The sequence below is a fragment of the Eptesicus fuscus genome, chromosome 10, assembly GCF_027574615.1.
Source record: "Eptesicus fuscus isolate TK198812 chromosome 10, DD_ASM_mEF_20220401, whole genome shotgun sequence".
NCBI classification, from domain to species: Eukaryota; Metazoa; Chordata; class Mammalia; order Chiroptera; family Vespertilionidae; genus Eptesicus; species Eptesicus fuscus.
This window is the reverse complement of record NC_072482.1, coordinates 96932533-96951065: the sequence shown is the minus strand read 5'-3', so window position 1 is coordinate 96951065 and position 18533 is coordinate 96932533. Positions and strand designations below refer to the sequence as shown.

General features: G+C 47.7%; 1 protein-coding gene across 2 annotated transcripts in view; it reads left to right on the top strand.

Moving 5' to 3' along the window:
* Positions 1–18533, top strand: part of PDE10A (phosphodiesterase 10A) — a 117661-nt gene that overhangs the window by 78278 nt on the left and 20850 nt on the right. For both annotated transcript variants that reach the window (XM_008156675.3, XM_028132928.2), the window contains exons 6-12: positions 6285–6425; positions 8103–8258; positions 9894–9944; positions 10882–10940; positions 12713–12764; positions 14098–14240; positions 16693–16785. In XM_008156675.3, the coding sequence (XP_008154897.2) occupies positions 6285–6425; positions 8103–8258; positions 9894–9944; positions 10882–10940; positions 12713–12764; positions 14098–14240; positions 16693–16785 (695 nt within the window). The remainder of the gene's footprint in view (positions 1–6284; positions 6426–8102; positions 8259–9893; positions 9945–10881; positions 10941–12712; positions 12765–14097; positions 14241–16692; positions 16786–18533) is intronic.

The window sequence follows — 18533 nt, the reverse complement described above, 5'->3', positions numbered from 1 at the left end:
GGGTGGAGACACTATGACGTTCCCCTAAGTGTCTCCTTAGCTGTGTCCGCAGCTGCCCTTCTCTCTCACGCCTTGCATCTCTGCTCTCCATCTGGAGTCCTCCTTCCTCAGGCCCCTGGGATTTCCCCAGACAAGGACCTGTGATGGAAACCAGTGTTTGCCTCTGAGTATGTCTGTCACCACGTTCTGTAACGATGCTTTGGCTGCATAAAGGGCTCAGGTGGGTATATGTCATCTCTCTGTAGATTGACTAGAAGAAGACAGGTACTTTTTGGTTGTTTTCCATTTGTCTCAGTCCTTCATTACAGTGTTTATCCCCTGCACTTATCTTTTATTTCTTGAAATAGATGGATTATACCTTTTTTATATTCTTCCTGAATTTACCGTTTCCTTTCTTTCATTTCTTCCATCTTTCATAGAAGGTGACTTATTTCCTTATGTGTTTTGTTTTCCATTTTTCAACTATGAATCATATTATTCCTTGGGCCTTTTACAACGAGTATTATTTTTTAAAAATATACTTTCATTGATTTTTTACAGAGAGGAAGGGAGAGGGATAGAGAGTTAGAAACATCAATGAGAGAGAAACATCAATCAGCTACCTCCTGCATGACCCCTACTGGGGATGTGCCCGCAACCAAGGTACATGGCCTTGGTCGGAATTGAAACTGGGACCCAGTCAACAGGCCATGCTCTATCCACTGAGCCAAACAGGTTAGGGCTACAGTGGGTATTCTTTAAGCTCATGTTGCAGTTTCTTTCCTAGAGACAGATTATGTGTTTGTTTCTGTCTATCACCCGCAGAAGGCCTGGCCAATTCAAGACCATTAAACTAAGTTATCTGATTGAGTTGTTTTCAGCCTACAATTGATATTCTGGTCTCCAACCACGTGACGCACAGTTACGTTTCTCAGAGGAGAGTTCCATTCTCGCTCCGGCAGTAAATGCAAGAGGCTCTGGTTTCCGTGTGGTGCCCTTGTGGCTGTGAGTGCGTTTGCCTTCAGGCTCAGCGGGGGCAGCCCTTGGCAGGTCCTGGCCCCGGCAGGGTCTCCCGCGAGCCTTCCCTGGAGAGGACCAGGCTTTCTCTCGCCTTCGGGTCACCAGGCGGCTTTCCCGAGGGAACGTCTCGATGTCGTGGCTTTGGTTGCTACTTCCCAGTTTGGTAATTTGCTTATCTGGCTTTTTCACTAGAAAAGTGAAAAGGGAAGAATTCTTACCCGAAGAAGCCCTGTCTACCCTTCCTTCTCGATGTTTGTGGGTCCTCCTTGCTCTTCGGTCCAGCACTGTGTTATAAAAGATTTGCAAATGATACTACACCCACCTTTACATACTTTTAAAGTTGTTTTTTTCAGGAGTGTCAAATGATCTAATCTGCCATATTGCTTACAACAGATGTTGACATACTTCTGCAATGTAAGCTAATACCCCCATGAAATAAAATGAAACACTTCTTTGCACAGATGAGCAGATGCATGTATATTTCCTTACATTCCTTCCTTTTGCACATGAAAGTTACCATTTATACAAGTTTATCAATGTTTTTAAAGATTGCGTATGGATTTTGAATCATAGTTAGAAAGCTTTTCTTAAATAACTTACTTTCAAAACAAAATGTATATGCTTTGGTGACAAAATTACAATATGCAACCTAAATAGACTGAGATAAAAATTTTAAGTGTAGGTCAATAAATACTATGGATTGAGATAGAGATAGAAGGAATTATAAAATTCTTATACTTATAAAAGTATTCTTTTTTTCATGAATGAGAATGAGTAGAAATAGTTAATTTTCTGGAATTGATGCATTGAGAAACATAATTTTAAGTAATATTTGAATATATCAAAAGTTTCAGTAGTATAATTAAATATCGGCATTAATATTATGAGAGGAAAATGTAAAGAAAACACAAAGTTACTAGTATAGCAAACAAGCTAAATAGCATTAAAACACTAAGAATAAAACATCAAGTCTGATTATGAAACTCATCGTAAAAATATGTCACAACAAAATTACAAGTAGAATAGGTCCACCTATTAAAAGAAAGAAAAAAAGTCAGGCTAAAGCCCCCCAGCTTCCTTCTGCTTTCTAGAGGGACGTGGAGACACAGAGGCGTGGGGAAAAGGACACTCAGCTGGAGCAAACCTGCTCCCCAAGATGCCGGCCAGAGAGCACGTGCAGGAGAGCAAGAGCAGAAAGGGTTCGGTTGGAAGGGAGGGCGCCTGATTTGTGGAGGTCAGTCTGCAGTGAAGGTCGAGCTCCCCAAAGTTTACACAATAAATATTGGAACATTGAAATTTATAACGCAAAACAATCACACAGAAAATGGGCAGAAAATGCAGTAGTGTTTTTAGTTATTGACAGATCAAAAAAGTTGTATCTTTAATTCACTATCTTATTTTAGGATTTACCAACTCGGGGTTCCCTTTCTTTAAATCATATTCTATATTGATGTATTTAGCTCCTATTTAAGGAATTCAGATCCCGTAATGGCTGAAAACAAGGAAATTTAACCTTTATATGTAAATGTAAACAATAAGCCAGTTACTCTTTGAACAAAGAAAAAAACCAAATACAGTGAGTGGAATATTTAGAGAACAATGGTGATCAAACTGAATTACAATATTGCTAAAGTTGTGAACAAACTTAGTTCACAGTGGAAAATCCACATCCTTAAAGTATTAAACATTTTTGGAACATTAATAAGAGAAGAAGAGTAAGTGGATGTATTGCTCGGACACGTTTTTACTGGGCTCGATCACATGACCCTGTCCTGGATACCAGAAGCACTGTCGTCAATTAAAATCCCTGCCTCTTGGGATTGAGCAATTTAACCTATGGACGCAGGAAAAGGAAATCTGTGTCCCCGAGGAACTCCAGGTCCTTTAAAGATAAGCCACTGTTAAACGTATTGACAAGGAGGAGAAAACCATCATATACGCCTAAGGATTTAAAAATAAAACAATGGTTACAGCGAAAACGACAAATATGAGAGGGTCTTGGACTGATAAAAGTGAAAGTCTAAATGAAATGGACAGTTTTCGAGGAAACTGTAAGTTACTTTAAGCAAACAGTGATAGAAACCCTATAGACCAATAAGTGGAAGACACTGAAGATAGTGCTAAAGTAATGCTTTTCTGAAAACCAGTAGGGCATTGATTGAGCATACTGTTTGAGTAGCTTTTCACAGGAGTTGGATTCTGGAGGCAGATTTGTGAGTGCAGTTCACTACTTGGTGACTTTGACAAGAGTCTTACATTTTCTCAGAGTTCATTTAACCTGCATTCTTAAAGGTTATGTCATGAGAACGTTACTCATTCAACAAGCCATTTTAAATGCCTGCACCGTACCAGAAACGGTGCTACATTGCAGAGCATACAAAGGCAAAGAACAAGTCCTTTCTGTTGTCAAGGAGTGTGCAGCCAGAGGGGAAATGGAGAAATCCACATAAATCACAGCACGTGGCATGGAAGTGATCAGGGAGGAGCCCACGGTGCTCCGAGTCCCGGCATTGGATGGGGTGCTGGGGTGGGTCCCATTGAAAGCAGCTTGGCGGATTGGCTCTGTTGAGCAGAGCTTGGAAGACCGTGCTCAGGAGATAAGAAGGGAAAATAAAGGCCTTTTTGGGTAGAAGAAGTGAACCTGTGAGAGCTGGGAGCTGGGAGAGGAAGCGGGTGCCGCTGAGTTCCGGCCAGAGCAGCGCCTGGCACGTGACTGGCAGGTGCTCTAGAGCCGCTGTGGGACAACACCAATGCTTCCACAACGAAGACTGGGCTCAGTTCAACCCTCAGGGTTCTTACAGTTCTTCTCTTCATGCCTGCTCACCCCCCAGCTAGTTGGCACCCGGCATACTTCATGGTGTTATCATTAGTGTTCCTGTGTTATCCATGAGAGCTCTTTGTAAAAGCTGAGCACCTTGTAGAGTCTAATAACACATTAATAGTTTTTAATACATCAAGTAAGTTCCTAGATAGCTGTTCGCCTGTTGGTTTGAGCAGCCAGTTTGGAGCCAGTAGTTTACAGTAAGTGTGTGGCTTTTCCAGTCGTGTAATAAACTTTAGTGGGTTTATTTGTAAGGAATGTGCAAACAAAGTCACCTATCTCCTTCCAGTTCCAGGTGGGTGTGGCTCATGCCATCTTCATGCACCTAGGTTCATTTGCCACCTGGCGCCATCTAGTGTCTCCGAGGAGAATAACGGCACACCTAAATAACTTCATCTTAAAAAGTGTTTCTGAAGTTGAACTGGGTGTGAGTTAAAGCCTTCCCATAAAATGAAGTTTCATGAATAAAGTGACCTTTGAATTGCATATAGAAGGAAAAATGAGAACAAGTGTTTACCAAAGGAAGTAGAATTGTCGATTTAGTTGATGGTAATGAATCACACATTCCCATTTCATTTAAAAATTAGGTGTTTAAAATAAGTTGTGAGAGTATTCTGTCCCCCACTAAATCATTTTTTCAAACTTGCTTTTTTATAATGCTCTAAGTATAACGTGAAGATGTTATTAAATCCATTCTTAACGCGCATAGAGCAAAGTCATCCAAAACGACAAGCAGCAGTCAGCACGGCGGTGATGAGTAAGAGCTGCTGCTGGGTGCTGCTCGGAACGGACCTGTCATCCGGCGCGGGAAGCTCCTCAAGAGCCGTCTGCGCCTCGCGGTTCGCCTGCAGTTCATTTCCTGAGCCTGTCTGGTGGAGACGGGAACACTGCCCGGCATCTCCTCATGAGGAACTTCCCCAGGGCTTGGGAAAATCATCATCAATTCCGATTTGTCTTCAAGCCAAATATACCGCATCCTGTAAATTTCTGTCTTGAAATCATCTCTCTTCCTGTTCTTGACTCATTTTTCTACGCTCCGCCCAGTCTCGCACACGGAATTATTGCGACGAGAGGTGGTACATCTTGCCGCCGCTGTGCCATATGCACATAGAATGATAGCAACTTCACACACAGGGATTCTGACTTCTGGCCTCTTTAAAAATGAATGAGGTGAAATGGTCATTCATCATCTTGTATGTAACAGTGTAAATGTTTATATTCTTTAAAGTGTGTAACTTGTATTTAAATACTTTAAAATAGAAGCACTTAAAATGTATTTCCACAGGCACGCACTCAATAGCCAGTGCTACGCGAGCACTGCCCTGGCTGAGGCAGGTGCGCTTGTGACTGGAGCGGAGCTGCCCCTCCTTCCGGGACGGTGATGTGTAAGGCAGCCGGGCCTCACCACTCCTCTCCCAGTTCGTTCCCGCGGTGGGAGGGGCCAAGTGTAGACAGCTCACTGTCTTGTGATTGTAGATGAGATTTTATGTGAAAAAGGGGTCTCTGACCTTACAAAGCTTGCAAGCCACTCAACTAAGAAGTTAATAAACACACCCAACTCCTGCCTTTCCCTAGAGCCCGCGTAGGGATGGCCTGGGCTCAGAGGGACATGTTTGGCGTGAGAGGTGGTCTAATGCTTGTTGCTCCAGGCCTTCCACCTGGAAGCCCCAGCAGTCCCGTGGAAGATGGCAGTCGGCTGGGACACAGCACCGAGCCTCAGTGGTTTTCACGTTGGGTGTGTCGTCATGGAGTCATGTCAGAGCGCTGCCCAGCGCCCAGGGGATGCCCATAGGCGAGCCATTCTGGTTTAGTAGATCTTTGAAATAGGATTTGATTTAGCCAAAATAATGGATCATATTTTTAAAAACATTTATTTGAAAATGATTTCAGAACTGGACCCTCCCACCCAGTCACCTGACGGGCAGGTGCCCCAGACATGTCCAGAACTTGCGCGCAGAGCCGGGTCTTGACTGCTGTCCTGCGCGGCCTTCACAGCGTGCGGCAGGCGGCCCGCTCCCAGAGTGGAGGGACTGCGTGTGCGGAGCAGACAGGGCTCTCTCTGAGAAGGAAGGGTTCCAGGAAAGGACAGAGCCGCACCCTTGGACGTTGTCACTGACCCGCTGCAGGTCGGAGGCCCAGTCTGCAGGGAGGGCGGGTCTGGCTCTTGTCAGACACCATCTTGAGCCCAAGGGCAGCTTCCTTTCCTTTCATGTCATTATTGTGGAGACAGCAAAATCGGCGATTGTAAGAGCCTTTCTGTGCACATTCACTCAAGTCCTGCATCTCGCCTGTGTCTGTGTGTGAGGGTGTGAGTTTCGGCTCAGATGCTCCAGGCTGGCCCCTGAGCCTTCCCTCGTGTCTGCTCTTCCCCCGCACAGCCTTCTCGGGACTGTCAGCAAACGCCAGGAGTCTGCCCCGTGCCACGGCGCACGGAGGCCCACAAACCTGTTCTTTCTCCTCCCAGAGCCTGTGCGTGTTCACGCCCCCTGGCATCAAGGAGGGCAAACCCCGGCTCATCCCCGCGGGGCCCATTGCCCAGGGCACCACCACCTCCGCCTACGTGGCCAAGTCCCGGAGGACGCTGCTCGTGGACGACATCCTTGGGGTACGTGGCTCGGCGCTCTGTGCCGCCCCCCGGGAGGTGGGGGAGGTGTGACCTAATGGAGAGAGAAGACTTAGCACGCTGACGGTATGATTTAAGCACTTTATTAAAGCATCAAAGCAAGACACAGGTCAGTCATGACTTGGTATGTGAACAGAGTTTTGTACTGAGAAATCCATGTCTTCCATGCTCACTGAGTGCTAGATTTGAATAGTTTTTATTCGAACGTATGCCAGTATAGCTAATCGTGAAAATGTGTATTTATCCTCATGCAAACTAAGTGGTAACTGTCTGTATGTCACATCCTAGCAGGATATGCATGAATGGATAGCCATCGCTGGGGAACCCCGAATTTGGGTGTCACACAACCACCACCTGCTATTCCCTTGAGTCTGGACGGGCCCTCCTGCTGGTCTGGGCTGGGCCTGGCTGGGTTGCTTACACAGCTGCCATCAGCTGGCCACCACCTCGGAGCTGGCTGGCCTGAGAGGGCCTCGGCTCTCCACGTGTGTCTTCCCTCCGCCTGGAGGGTGGCCTGGCACGCTCTATGGTGGCGGCCGGGGTCCTAGAGAGGAAGTCAGACATGCCTGTGAGGTTCCGAGTCTGTGCTCCCATCACATGTTCTGCCCTGTCGTTAGCCAGAGCAGACCCCGGGGGCAGGCGCACTTTTAGGGAACCGATGAAGCACGGGTGCAGAGACCGTGATACAAAGTGGAGTTCTCTGAGTGACGAGGGCACCAACAGGTTTCTGGGTGCAATCCATTTGCTCTGGAAAACTACCGAATGAGACTCAGAAATGTGGGTTTTAATTGTGGTTCCGTCTCTGACTATCTGTATGACCTTGAACAAATCAGGTAACTAGTTATTTTATTTAGAAAAAGAAAGAAAACGGAAAGTAGATTTCACTTTTAAAAAGTATTAAAAGTAGACACTGTATAAGTTGTCATCTGAAAATGCTCTATTGTATATGCAAACTTTCAAAAGGTTTGTAAATTATACTAGTAAGTGTAGATTTGTGCTGTTCTAGATTCATGAAAAGCATCCCACAGACAACAGAAATTGAACAAGTAGAATTAGTGTCTTGATATTAATTCATTTGAGAGATTTGGCTAAGCTAGAAAATTATTAAATTCAAAGAACCAATTTTTCTTTTGATAAAAAATTGACAATTATTGGATGACTTGAATATTTAATAACAGTCTTTGAGGTTCAGGTAAAATGACTATCATGATCATCCACTTTTGTGTTATTTTAACCTTCAAAATAAAAGAGAAACATGTAATTTATAATTTCCTTCATATGATATTTACATTTGAATTTTCACTTGTGACATTATACTTAACACACCATTATAAAAGTTCTAGAACAGTAGCAGGTGGTGAATAACAGATGTCAGCCATCAGCATTTCTTTGATTACTGCGTGAAATTAATGTGTGAGGGGGTGAAGCCCCGCTACACAGCGCTAAGGCTCAGAGCCGCTTGGTCCGGGAGCCACGCTGCTGACGACCAGCGTTTCCTTAAGCACTGCCGATGGTGGCCACGTCACTTGGCTTTTCCTTGAAAAGGGCTGCTTGTTATTGGTTGTAAGTATGAGGTGATTTCTTACAGAAATAAGGGTCATAAGTGCATTATTCCATTTATTTTACTGAACTTCTACATTTTCCCATTTAACTTTCCAGGATGAACGATTTCCAGGCGGTACTGGACTGGAATCAGGGACGCGGATCAAGTCCGTTCTCTGTTTGCCGATCGTCACGGCGATTGGCGACCTGGTAGGCATCCTGGAGCTGTACCGGCACTGGGGCAAGGACGCCTTCTCTCTGCGCCAGCAGGAGGTGAGGCGGCAGGGCTGGGCTGGGCTGGCCTCGGAGGCGCTCAGTCAGAGTCGCAGTGAATGAATGAATGAAGAATAAAGCCACAGTTTGCTTTTGGTACTATACTAATGATTTTTAAAAACTTTTTTTGTGGTTATTTAGAGAGGGGACTGATTAAACTGGAAATTAGGCATTTTAAAGTGAGAATCCATTGAAACAATAAAAGTAAGAGTACTTCCTATTGTAAATCAGACAAAGCAGTAGGTGACTCCAGACAGTTCCCCCATTCTGGGGGTCCTCACGTTTTCCTAAAAATGTCAGCTTCCTCGAGTCCGTCGTGCGTGAGGTGCCAGCACTAGATCCACGCGGAGGACAGTGCACTGTCTCTCTTCCCTGAGCGGGAATTGGCTCATTGATACATTAGTAAACATTGCAGCATGCCTGCCCACCCGGGTGGGCAGCCTCCCTCAGTGGCTGCACCTGTCCACTGCCCCGGATGGCACACCCTGTGCCCACCTTCCCCTCCTGCACTAGCCCCTGGAGCAAGGCTGCAGGGCTCCCAGTCAGAGCCTGTGTGTGTCCTCATCCTTCCCAGCTCCAGCCCCTTCTGCAGGGGTGGCCTCCAGTGTGGCCCCTCCGGCGGCCTCCTGGAGCATGCGCACACCGAGGCTCCCGTCGCTCCTGTCCCCGCTCCCGGTCCTCTGCGGCCTCCATTGCCAGCTGATGCGCTGTGCTCGCACTCGCTCTTTCTTGCCTTTTCTTTTTTTTTCAATTATATTTTTACTAGAGGCCAATGCACGAAAATTCGTGTAAGAGTAGGCCTCCCCCCGCACCCCTACCCCCCGCCCCGGGCTGCCGGCACCAGCTTCCCTCCAGTACCCGGGACCCAGGCTGCTTCCCTCCAGCCACCACCCAGCATCCGGGACCCGGGTGGCTTCTTCGCCTGGAAGGTCATCAGGTTTAATTAGCATATTACCCTTTTATTATTATAGATTGATTTCAGAGAGGAAGGGAGAAGAAGAGAGAGAGAGAGAAACATCAGTGATGAGAGAGAATCATTGATCGGCTGCCTCCTGCACGCCCCACACTGGGGATCGAGCCTGCAACCTGAGCATGTGCCCTGACCGAGAATTGAACCATGACCTCCTGGTTCATAGGTCGACATTCAGCCACTGAGCCACGCCGGCTGGGCTCTCTCTCCTTTTCTGTCCCCACAGTCAGCCATTCTGTGTCCCTGTGCCCTGTCTTCAGCACCGAGGACAGTGCCCGGCACCTGGTAGACACCAGGTAAATACTCGCTAGGTGAATGGGTAGCAGCAGAAGTAGGATAGTGAGTAATGTGAGCACTCGTCGACAAAAGTTTAGAAATGCTTCCTCATTGTAGAGTTGCTGTTGGAGGCCTTTTTAATAGTATTGTTATTACACTAAAATTATTTTATATTGAAGTCCTTGGACTCTAGCTCTTTTAATCCATTTATGTTCCTTTCTATCCAAAATGAAGGGGAACAAGGAAGCACTTGGTTCCATTGTAAAGGAAGGCGGAATGTAAGAGAAGTCCTGTCCATGTTTGATGCTTTGTGTTTGGCACCTCAGACAGTGTTCCTCCACGCGGTGGGGCTGCGCACCTGGCTAACCTCGGTTCTCTCACCTTCGTAGGTGGCAACAGCGAACCTCGCCTGGGCGTCTGTCGCCATTCACCAGGTGCAGGTGGGTCCCTGTCCCGGGCTTTCTGTTTGCATCTTAGCGATGTTGTTTCTAAAACCTTACTCGCTAGCTTAACTATGTGGCGGTTATTTTTATATACTTATATACAGTTGCCCATCGTTTATGCAATAAAGGGTATGTGTCCTATTAGGATTTTTGTTCCCTCCCCCCCCCGAAAGCCCAGGATCAGTCTCCTACTGGTAGGAACATTGATATTTCTCTGACTCCGTTTCCTAAGTTAAGGCATCCTCTCCACCAAATGGTGTATGGAAACATAAACATTGAATTTCAGACCCTGGTTCTCCAGAAAAAATGCCCTCATTTACACACTGCACAGCTTTCAAGGGGGTAGACTTGTGAAGCTCAGGGAACGCGGGTACAGTTCTGCGTTGTATCTTCCGCTGCTCCTCCTCGTGTTTTGCTTTTCTGAGTCCCCTCGGCCAGCTCGGGTCAAGGAGGGACTAGGTGATGCAGAGAAAAGTCCTAAGTGTGGGAAAGGGGGCTTAGGAGCAGGACTTGGGAGCTGACACGAGAGAGTGGATGGAAGATGTGCCCACGTCAGTTCCCCAAGTGGGAAGGGTTTTGAAGAGCGAGCAGCTCTGGAGGCCGAGCGCCTGGACCAGATGCTGGCTCCGCCCCGCGCCCCGCGCCCCACACCGCTCTGGGGTCTGAGCAAGGCTCTGAGCTCCTCCCACCTCAGTTACACAGTCAGTCCCTCCCCGGCAGTGTTTGTGGTGATCAGATGAGGTCCTAAGTATGAAGTGCTTGTTAGCACATTTAAGCCTTCAAGAAAAATGAACTGGGGTTGATGGTATTACGGCATTATAAGCCAGCGGTTGTGTTCCACCTTTACGTTACACAAGGTCAGTGGTGTCTGGAATGTTGACTTGTAAAGAAGCAAACCTCTGTTATCCTTAATGGCCTTTGTTTCCTATGGCAGCTCTGCAGAGGCCTCGCCAAACAGACGGAGCTGAATGACTTCCTACTGGACGTGTCAAAGTGAGTGTGCGCTTTGGGGGTGGGTGGCTGCTGCTGCTGGTGACTGCACTGGGCAGGTGGGTGGGCCGAGAGGGTTGGGGGCACTCTCACCCTCGCTCACTCATTCACGCTGCCGGGGAAGGGCGGAGACAGGCAGGCGATGGTTCTCATTTGCAGTTTGCTGTGCATTTCTTTCAATGTATCTTTATTGTTGAAAGTATTATAAAAGTCCCCTTTTTCCCCCCATTGACACCCTCAACCCTACTCCTGCCCCCCCATGTGTCCATGGGTTATGCATATGGTACAGACACGGGGTGTCTGTCTGTGGGAGAAAACTAACAGCAGTAGAGAGGAAATGTTCTAGTTAGTTCCTTTCAAAAAGACCTCTCCGGCATTTTCTGTAAACGTCAGTCAGCGAAATGCTATTATTACTATTTAACTTTCCCGTGTACAGTAGCTGAGACAGGATTTTAGAGAAAAGGCCCATCGCCCGAGACTGGACCTGAGAAACTCCCGGGCGGGGGTGGCCGCAGGTCCAGGAACTTGATGGAACCCCAGGTGCACAGGGGTCCCGCTTGTGCTTGCCCTTGAGACCTGAGGCTGCCGCAGGTGCGGTCGGGGTCAAGGCCTCCGGGCTCACACGGGAGAGCAGCTGCCTTCCAGGCCTGCCTGCTCTACCCGCCCACGCTCTCCTAGCGTCCGTGACTAGTTAGTCTGAAGTCGCTGCTTTGTGTTACACTTAGTTTCTTAAATATAAAGTTAGAGAAACAGGGAATTGAGGGAGATCCTCTTTGACCCCCTAATCTTTGAGATAAAGTGAAATAATAGCTGTGGGGCACCTGATATTATTTCAAAACACATTGAAAGCGAAGTTGTTCAGCATCTCTTGTCCATGGGCTTGAATCTCTTGTAAATTTTCCGAAGCCCCGTTCATTCCCGCCTGTGACATGTCACTTTGCTCGGTGGGGTAACCAGTTTGCCATGCGTTCCTCAGTGTGCGGGGCCCTGAGCCTAAGTCTTAGTGTGTTCCAGCTAACAACGTCTTTAAAAGAAAGGCACGGTTTACTTACACGCTGTCCTCATTACGAGGACATGGCTGGATGTACGCAGACCTGTGCTGAAAGCATGCCTCGCCACACAGCCCACGCTGAGAAGCCTTCTTTGCGGGACTGTTCCACCCCTACACTCCGTGCCCCCTGACAGGTCCTCTGTTCATCAGGTGTATATTTTTGTGGGTGTACCAGCCACCTCCAAAACACTCCCTTCCACTCCTCCTCCTGAACGTATGTTCACTGTGTGTGCCCCCGGCCCTCACCAGCGTGTGTATCTGGTGTTTCTTCTCAGTGAGGGATGTTGCTGCCTCAGTACAGCTCAGCTACGTTCGAACTTGCCGGGTTTTCAGCGGTAAATTTACCTCTTACCGTGTTAATGAGGTGTGGCACATTTAGAAGTTTTTCATTTCAGATCAAAATTACTAATGACAGTATTACATGTAGTGAACCTAGTTTTATTCCTTCCTACTTTTAGTTAAACGCTACAGACTTCCTGCATCAGTACTTATCAATGAAAGAATTCCTTAATGCTCCCTCTGAAACGAGAATCCGCAGGCCAAAGTCGGTGATAACGTTCCATGAAGCTCTTTAAAATAATATTAAGGATTGTTCCAGAAATGGCAGGAATCAGACATATATCGTTATGCTTTCATTTCAGTGAGGACACAACTGGGGGATGTGCTCAGTGCCCCACGCTCTGTCTCACTAAGATCGCTCACCGTTTCCTGTCCTCTTTTGCAGAACGTATTTTGATAACATAGTCGCCATAGATTCTCTACTTGAACACATAATGGTAGGTTGCCGCTTGTTTTGGCAATGCTTTTACTTACTTAGAGTCCTGCCTAGTGTATGGTGGGGTGTGTAATGTACCGGACATGTGCACGTCTAACGGGGTGAGAAGGGGTCTGGAGGTGTTGTCTGGGTTTTTGGGTCACTTCTGTGTATTTGGAGGGCGTAAAACAACATTTTGAAAAATACCTCCGAGTTTTTCATTACTTAGTGGTGAGCATGGAAAACATTTATACCTTGAAAACATTGAGTTTCTTTTTGTGGTCTTCAAAGGCCTTTGTACATGTGCTGGTTGGGGAATTCCCAGCCAAGTCTTCCTGACATGGAGGTCCCTGCTACTTCACCTCCGCCGTTATCTCATTTGTAGGCTCTTGGTCCTACCCCCATCCATCTCTCTTCCTTCCTCAAGGACAGTCTCACACTATCTGGGTTACTGTTGTTTTGTAGGAAGTTTTGAAAATGGGAAGTGAGAGTCCTCCAAATTTGTTCTTCTTTTTCGATAATTTTTGGTTCCTTGCAATTTTGTATAACTTTTAGAAATCTACTTGTCAGTTTATACAAAGAATTCAGATGGGATTCTGATAGGGATTGTGTTGAATTCATAGATCACTTTGGCATCTTAACAACATTAAGTATTCCAGCATGAACATGGGGTCTTTTTTATTTGCTTACATTATCTTTACTTTTAGAGCAACGTTTGTAATTTTCAAAGCATAACTATTGTTCTTATTTTGGTAAAGTTATTTCTAAATATTTTATTTTTAATGCTATTATAGGAATTATTTTCTTAAATTTATTTTCAGATTTTTATTAAAAATGTATAGAAGTAAAATTGGTTTTTGTATATTGATCTTGTATCCTTCAAACTTGATGAGATCATTATTCCCAATAGTTTCTTAAGTCGATTCTTTAGGGTTTTCTGTAGGCAGAGTTATGTCATCTAGAATTAATGGTAGTTTTACTTTCTCCTGTCCCAGCTGGATGCCCTTTATTTTCCCGTGTAATTGTCCTGTGTGGAACTCCAGTACAATGTTGAATAGAGGTTGAGAGTGTGTACATCCTTGTCTTATTGCTGATTTTAGAGGAGAAGTATCCAGTCTTTCACTGTGAAGTATATTTGTTGTTGTTGTTTTTGTAGATGGCCTTTATCAGATTGAGGAAGTTCCTGGTTTTTTAAAATCATAATTGGGTTTCAACCTCCACTTTCTCTGCATTCATTGAGATAATCATGTGTTTTTTACTTTATTTTATTGCTATAACTGAACTGAAGATGTATTTCTGATGCGAAATTGATGCCTTTCTCGTCGGCTTACCAGTGCTTTATCGTCTGCCCTTAGATTTATGCCAAGAACCTGGTGAACGCCGACCGCTGCGCCCTCTTCCAGGTGGACCACAAGAACCAGGAGCTGTACTCCGACCTCTTCGACATCGGGGAGGTGAAGGAGGGCAGGCCCGTCTTCAAGAAGACCAAGGAGATCAGGTACACAGGCGCGGCTGCGTGCGGAGTGCAGCCGCAGGTCCTGCCACCACTGCTCTGTGCCCCGCAGGTGCGCTGACCGCTTGTCACACTGTGGTATCATTCCCACCAGGACCCGCCTCCTGAAGGCAGTGCTTCTGGGAATGGCATTGCAGTGCCGGCCAAACCGCGCCGAGAAGCGTTAGCGTCCCCCGGAAACGCCGTCTTCGGAGGCGGTCCTTTTGGAAATCATGTTGGAAAAACTGACTAGTGCTCCCAGGTAGGTAAAGGCGCTCCCGCCTGGATGGAGGCGGCAGGTTTCCCGTGACTAGGGGCAGGCGAGCTGAAAGAGGGGGCGCCCCCCTCCGCACCAGTGGCCATCGGTCTCAAAGTCCAGCCGCAGTGGGCGCTGACCTGCAGGGTTGATGACTTCAGCTCGCTGTTCTGTAACTGAGCAGGCGGTGTGATCAGTCATGTGACACTCCTGTTGCCTCTTGACACCAAAGCCGCCTTCGTGCTGTAAGTGGCAGCTTTTGTCACGGAGCAGAGCGGGGTCTGTGTGGCTGGCGGTGGCTCCGTCCTGTCACAGTCCAAACGCCTGCAGGGAGCACTGTCAGGATGTGTGGGAATCAAACTGAACAGTCAAAACTTGGATTTTTTTTTTTTACGTTTTCTTTTTTTTCCTTTATGTGCTTTGTTTAACGGCTCTCCACATAGCCCTCTCAATGCTCTGGTGGTCACAGCAGCCCAGTAAAGCAGTGTCCTTGTTCACTAGGAATCGCTGTTCATTTGAGCCATTGTCTGTCCCACGGGGGCACTAACCAGGTGTGAAGAGGACCACGTGATCCTGCAGGTGATCACCACTGCCCCCCAGTGGGCAGTCCTGCTCCAGGCCGTAGGCCTGTGGTCGGCAAACTCATTAGTCAACAGAGCCAAATATCAACAGCACAACGATTGAAATTCCTTTTGAGAGCCAAATTTTTTAAACTTCTTCTAACGCCACTTCTTCAAAATAGACTCGCCCAGGCCGTGATATTTTGTGGAAGAGCCACACTCAAGGGGCCAAAGAGCCGCATGTGGCTCGCGAGCCGCAGTTTGCCGACCACGGCCCTAGGGGACAGTGCTATATTCCACTCACGTGACTGGCTGACAGGCACTCTCTAGGTTTTTAATGGTGATATTTAGGCTGGTTGTTTTTAGGTCAGTCAGCCTGGATCTAGTCTGTGGGCGAAGTCCTTTCTCTTGCGGGAGGTCCTTTCCCTCCCGGAAGCACTGGTGCCCTCACGTGCGAGATCAGGCCCTTGTGGAGCGTGTTCGCAGGGCTGGGAGCAGTGAGGGGCCAGCCAACGGGGATGTGTTTGCAGGGCAGCCGCCTGAAGTGGGAATAAAGGGGCAGTCAGGCCACCCCTGACCAAGCCGTCCCGCACAGATCCCACAGTGCATTCTGACCCCTGCTCAGGGCGTCAGCGTTGCCATGGCCACGCGGGTCACAGTCCAGGAAAACGCAACCTTGAAGCGACCTCGTTTCAGGCAGCGTTGGGCTCACCTTTCAGTGCCTTCAGTGTCATACCCACTTCCTTTGGAATATTTTCAGGGACAGTCATCAGGGTGGAGCTTTATTTCAATAATGCTTTTCTCCTGTAAAGCGGAAACTAGGATGAAAGTTCTGTCCACCATAGAAGTACGACGATGTGTGCATTGCAGACACCTTTGCTAACCACATTTCAAAATAAGTGCATGACTGATGATAATATTGTATCAGAAAACTATATATGAGAGAATTTGTTTATAATAGAAAATGTTGATATTAAATATCAAAACCTAAGTATAGACAATGCTTGTGTTTTGACTATTTTTAAATTTAACAAATTAGAGAAATAAAAACATGAGCAGTGTTAAAGTGTGTTATTTTTATAGCATGCTGTATTGCAAATGCCTTAGCATTCCAGTCGTGTCCTCTCTCAGATATCCGTAGCTTGTGGTTCTGGTTATATGTGTGGCAGGGCGTGCACGGCTATAGAGCTGTGTTCTTGCTTTCCTTGTACCATTGACATGTTACATATTTTAGCAAATTACGGAACCCATATGGGCCTCAGTTCCCACCACAGTGAGAATTAACGCAAAAAATGTAGGTTGAAGCGTATTGTAAATGATAATGTACATTGTCAATATGAAGGATTGCTATTGGTCAGTGCAGGAGAGTGCTAGTTAATTTCTTCAATTTCAATTTGTGCTTCAGTATAAGTTCACATATTTTGAATTATATCTTAAAATCAAGGTCTCAAGTGATTACTGTGTAACGTTTTTCTGCTTTATCTTTGCACAGTTTATAATAATATGGTTTAGAATGTGTAAATGTAAAGTGGACCCAAGCATTTAAAGTGCTTTTCTGTTCCGTGTTTGGTGGCAGTAAGCGGTTTCAAAGTGGGTCACAGCATCTGTGCTTAGTGAGCATGCTCCTCTCTTGTATTTGCAGGTTCTCCATTGAGAAAGGGATTGCTGGCCAGGTAGCGAGGACGGGGGAAGTGCTAAACATTCCGGATGCCTACGCAGACCCGCGCTTCAACAGGTGCAGCAGGCAGCTCTTGTTCCCTTGACTTCTGCCCTCCTGCCCCCTGGGCTGAGACCCCTGGGCCGAGACCCCTGGCCGAGACCCCTGGGCTGAGACCCCTGGGCCGAGACCCCTGGGCCGAGACCCCTGGCCGAGACCCCTGGCCGAGACCCCTGGCCGAGACCCCTGGGCTGAGACCCCTGGGCCGAGACCCCTGGGCTGAGATCCCTGGGCTGAGACGCCTGGCCGAGACCCCTGGGCCGAGACCCCTGGGCCGAGACCCCTGGGCCGAGACCCCTGGGCTGAGACCCCTGGGCCGAGACCCCTGGCCGAGACCCCTGGGCTGAGACCCCTGGGCTGAGACCCCTGGACCGAGACCCCTGGGCCGAGACCCCTGGGCCGAGATCCCTGGGCCGAGACCCCTTGGCTGAGATCCCTGGGCTGAGACCCCTGGCCGAGACCCCTGGGCTGAGATCCCTGGGCTGAGACCCCTGGCCGAGACCCCTGGGCCGAGACCCCTGGGCTGAGACCCCTGGGCCGAGACCCCTGGGCCGAGACCCCTGGACCGAGACTCCTGGGCCGAGACCCCTGGGCCGAGACCCCTGGGCCGAGACCCCTGGGCCGAGATCCCTGGGCCGAGACCCCTGGGCCGAGACCCCTGGGCCGAGATCCCTGGGCCGAGACCCCTGGACTGAGGCCCCTGCCGAGACCCCTGGACCGAGACCCCTGGGCCGAGACCCTTGGACCGAGACCCCTGGGCCTAGACCCCTTGGCTGAGGTCGCTGTGCAGCCCAAGCTCACACCCCATTGCAGTCTCTCCTTTCCTCTCAGCTCTGGGAACTCTCTGCAGCGACCCTGTTATCAGGAGTCAGTGCTTTCAGATATTTCAAATGATGGGCACCAGACCATTAGTGATTCCCAGCTAACGGGGTTTAAAACACTGTAAAAGCAACAAAAAGCAAAAGTGTGCCGTCACAAAGCTGCTTGTTTCTGCGGTGCCAGCACTCTGTCCGCCCGCTCTGGTAGCACCCGGGCGTAAGGGCCACTTTAGGGTGACTGTCCTGTCGCTTAGAGCTCTGGGGTGACCTGGTAAGTCCCTTCATCTCTGAGCCTTAGTTTCCTCCTCTTTAAATTGGGCACGACCATGCCTCTCTTGGTTCTGTTTTTATTTTACAATGAGAGGAAATACTTAGAAATGTCTGTCGGCTGTGCCTGACACGCTGAGTGGGCCGGGGCCGGTTGCTGCTGCTGTCAGAGCTGTGAGAGTCGGAGCAGGAGGACGTAGAGGGTTTTGTCTGTCTGTCCTGTGTTTCTTTGGAGAACTAGAAACCCAATCATGTAATAATAATTTTAATAAATCTCTAGAAATTGAGTCTTAAGATTGATGCTATGATTATTAGGGAGTAATAGTTCAGATATTTTGACCAGAGTGTTCAGTTAAATCAAGCATTCAGTTTATTTTAAGAGACACTTAAATAAACAGTAGGAAGTTCTATCAGGTATTTTTTTATTAATGTCAAACATACACAACTTGGATATAAACACAGGTTGTATCTATTCTGGTGATGTGTTTTATCAATAAAGAGTATGCCGAGTGTCTGCTTTTTCAAAAACAACGCAAACTCTGTTTGCTAAATAGGGCGCAGGTCTGAGCAGGCACCGCACAAAGAAGCGGTGAAGGGCCGGTAAACGCAGGACTTTTGAGGTGAGGGAGCATGAACTTAATTGAGGGTGAGATCCCACTGCACACCGACGTGAAGGGCTGA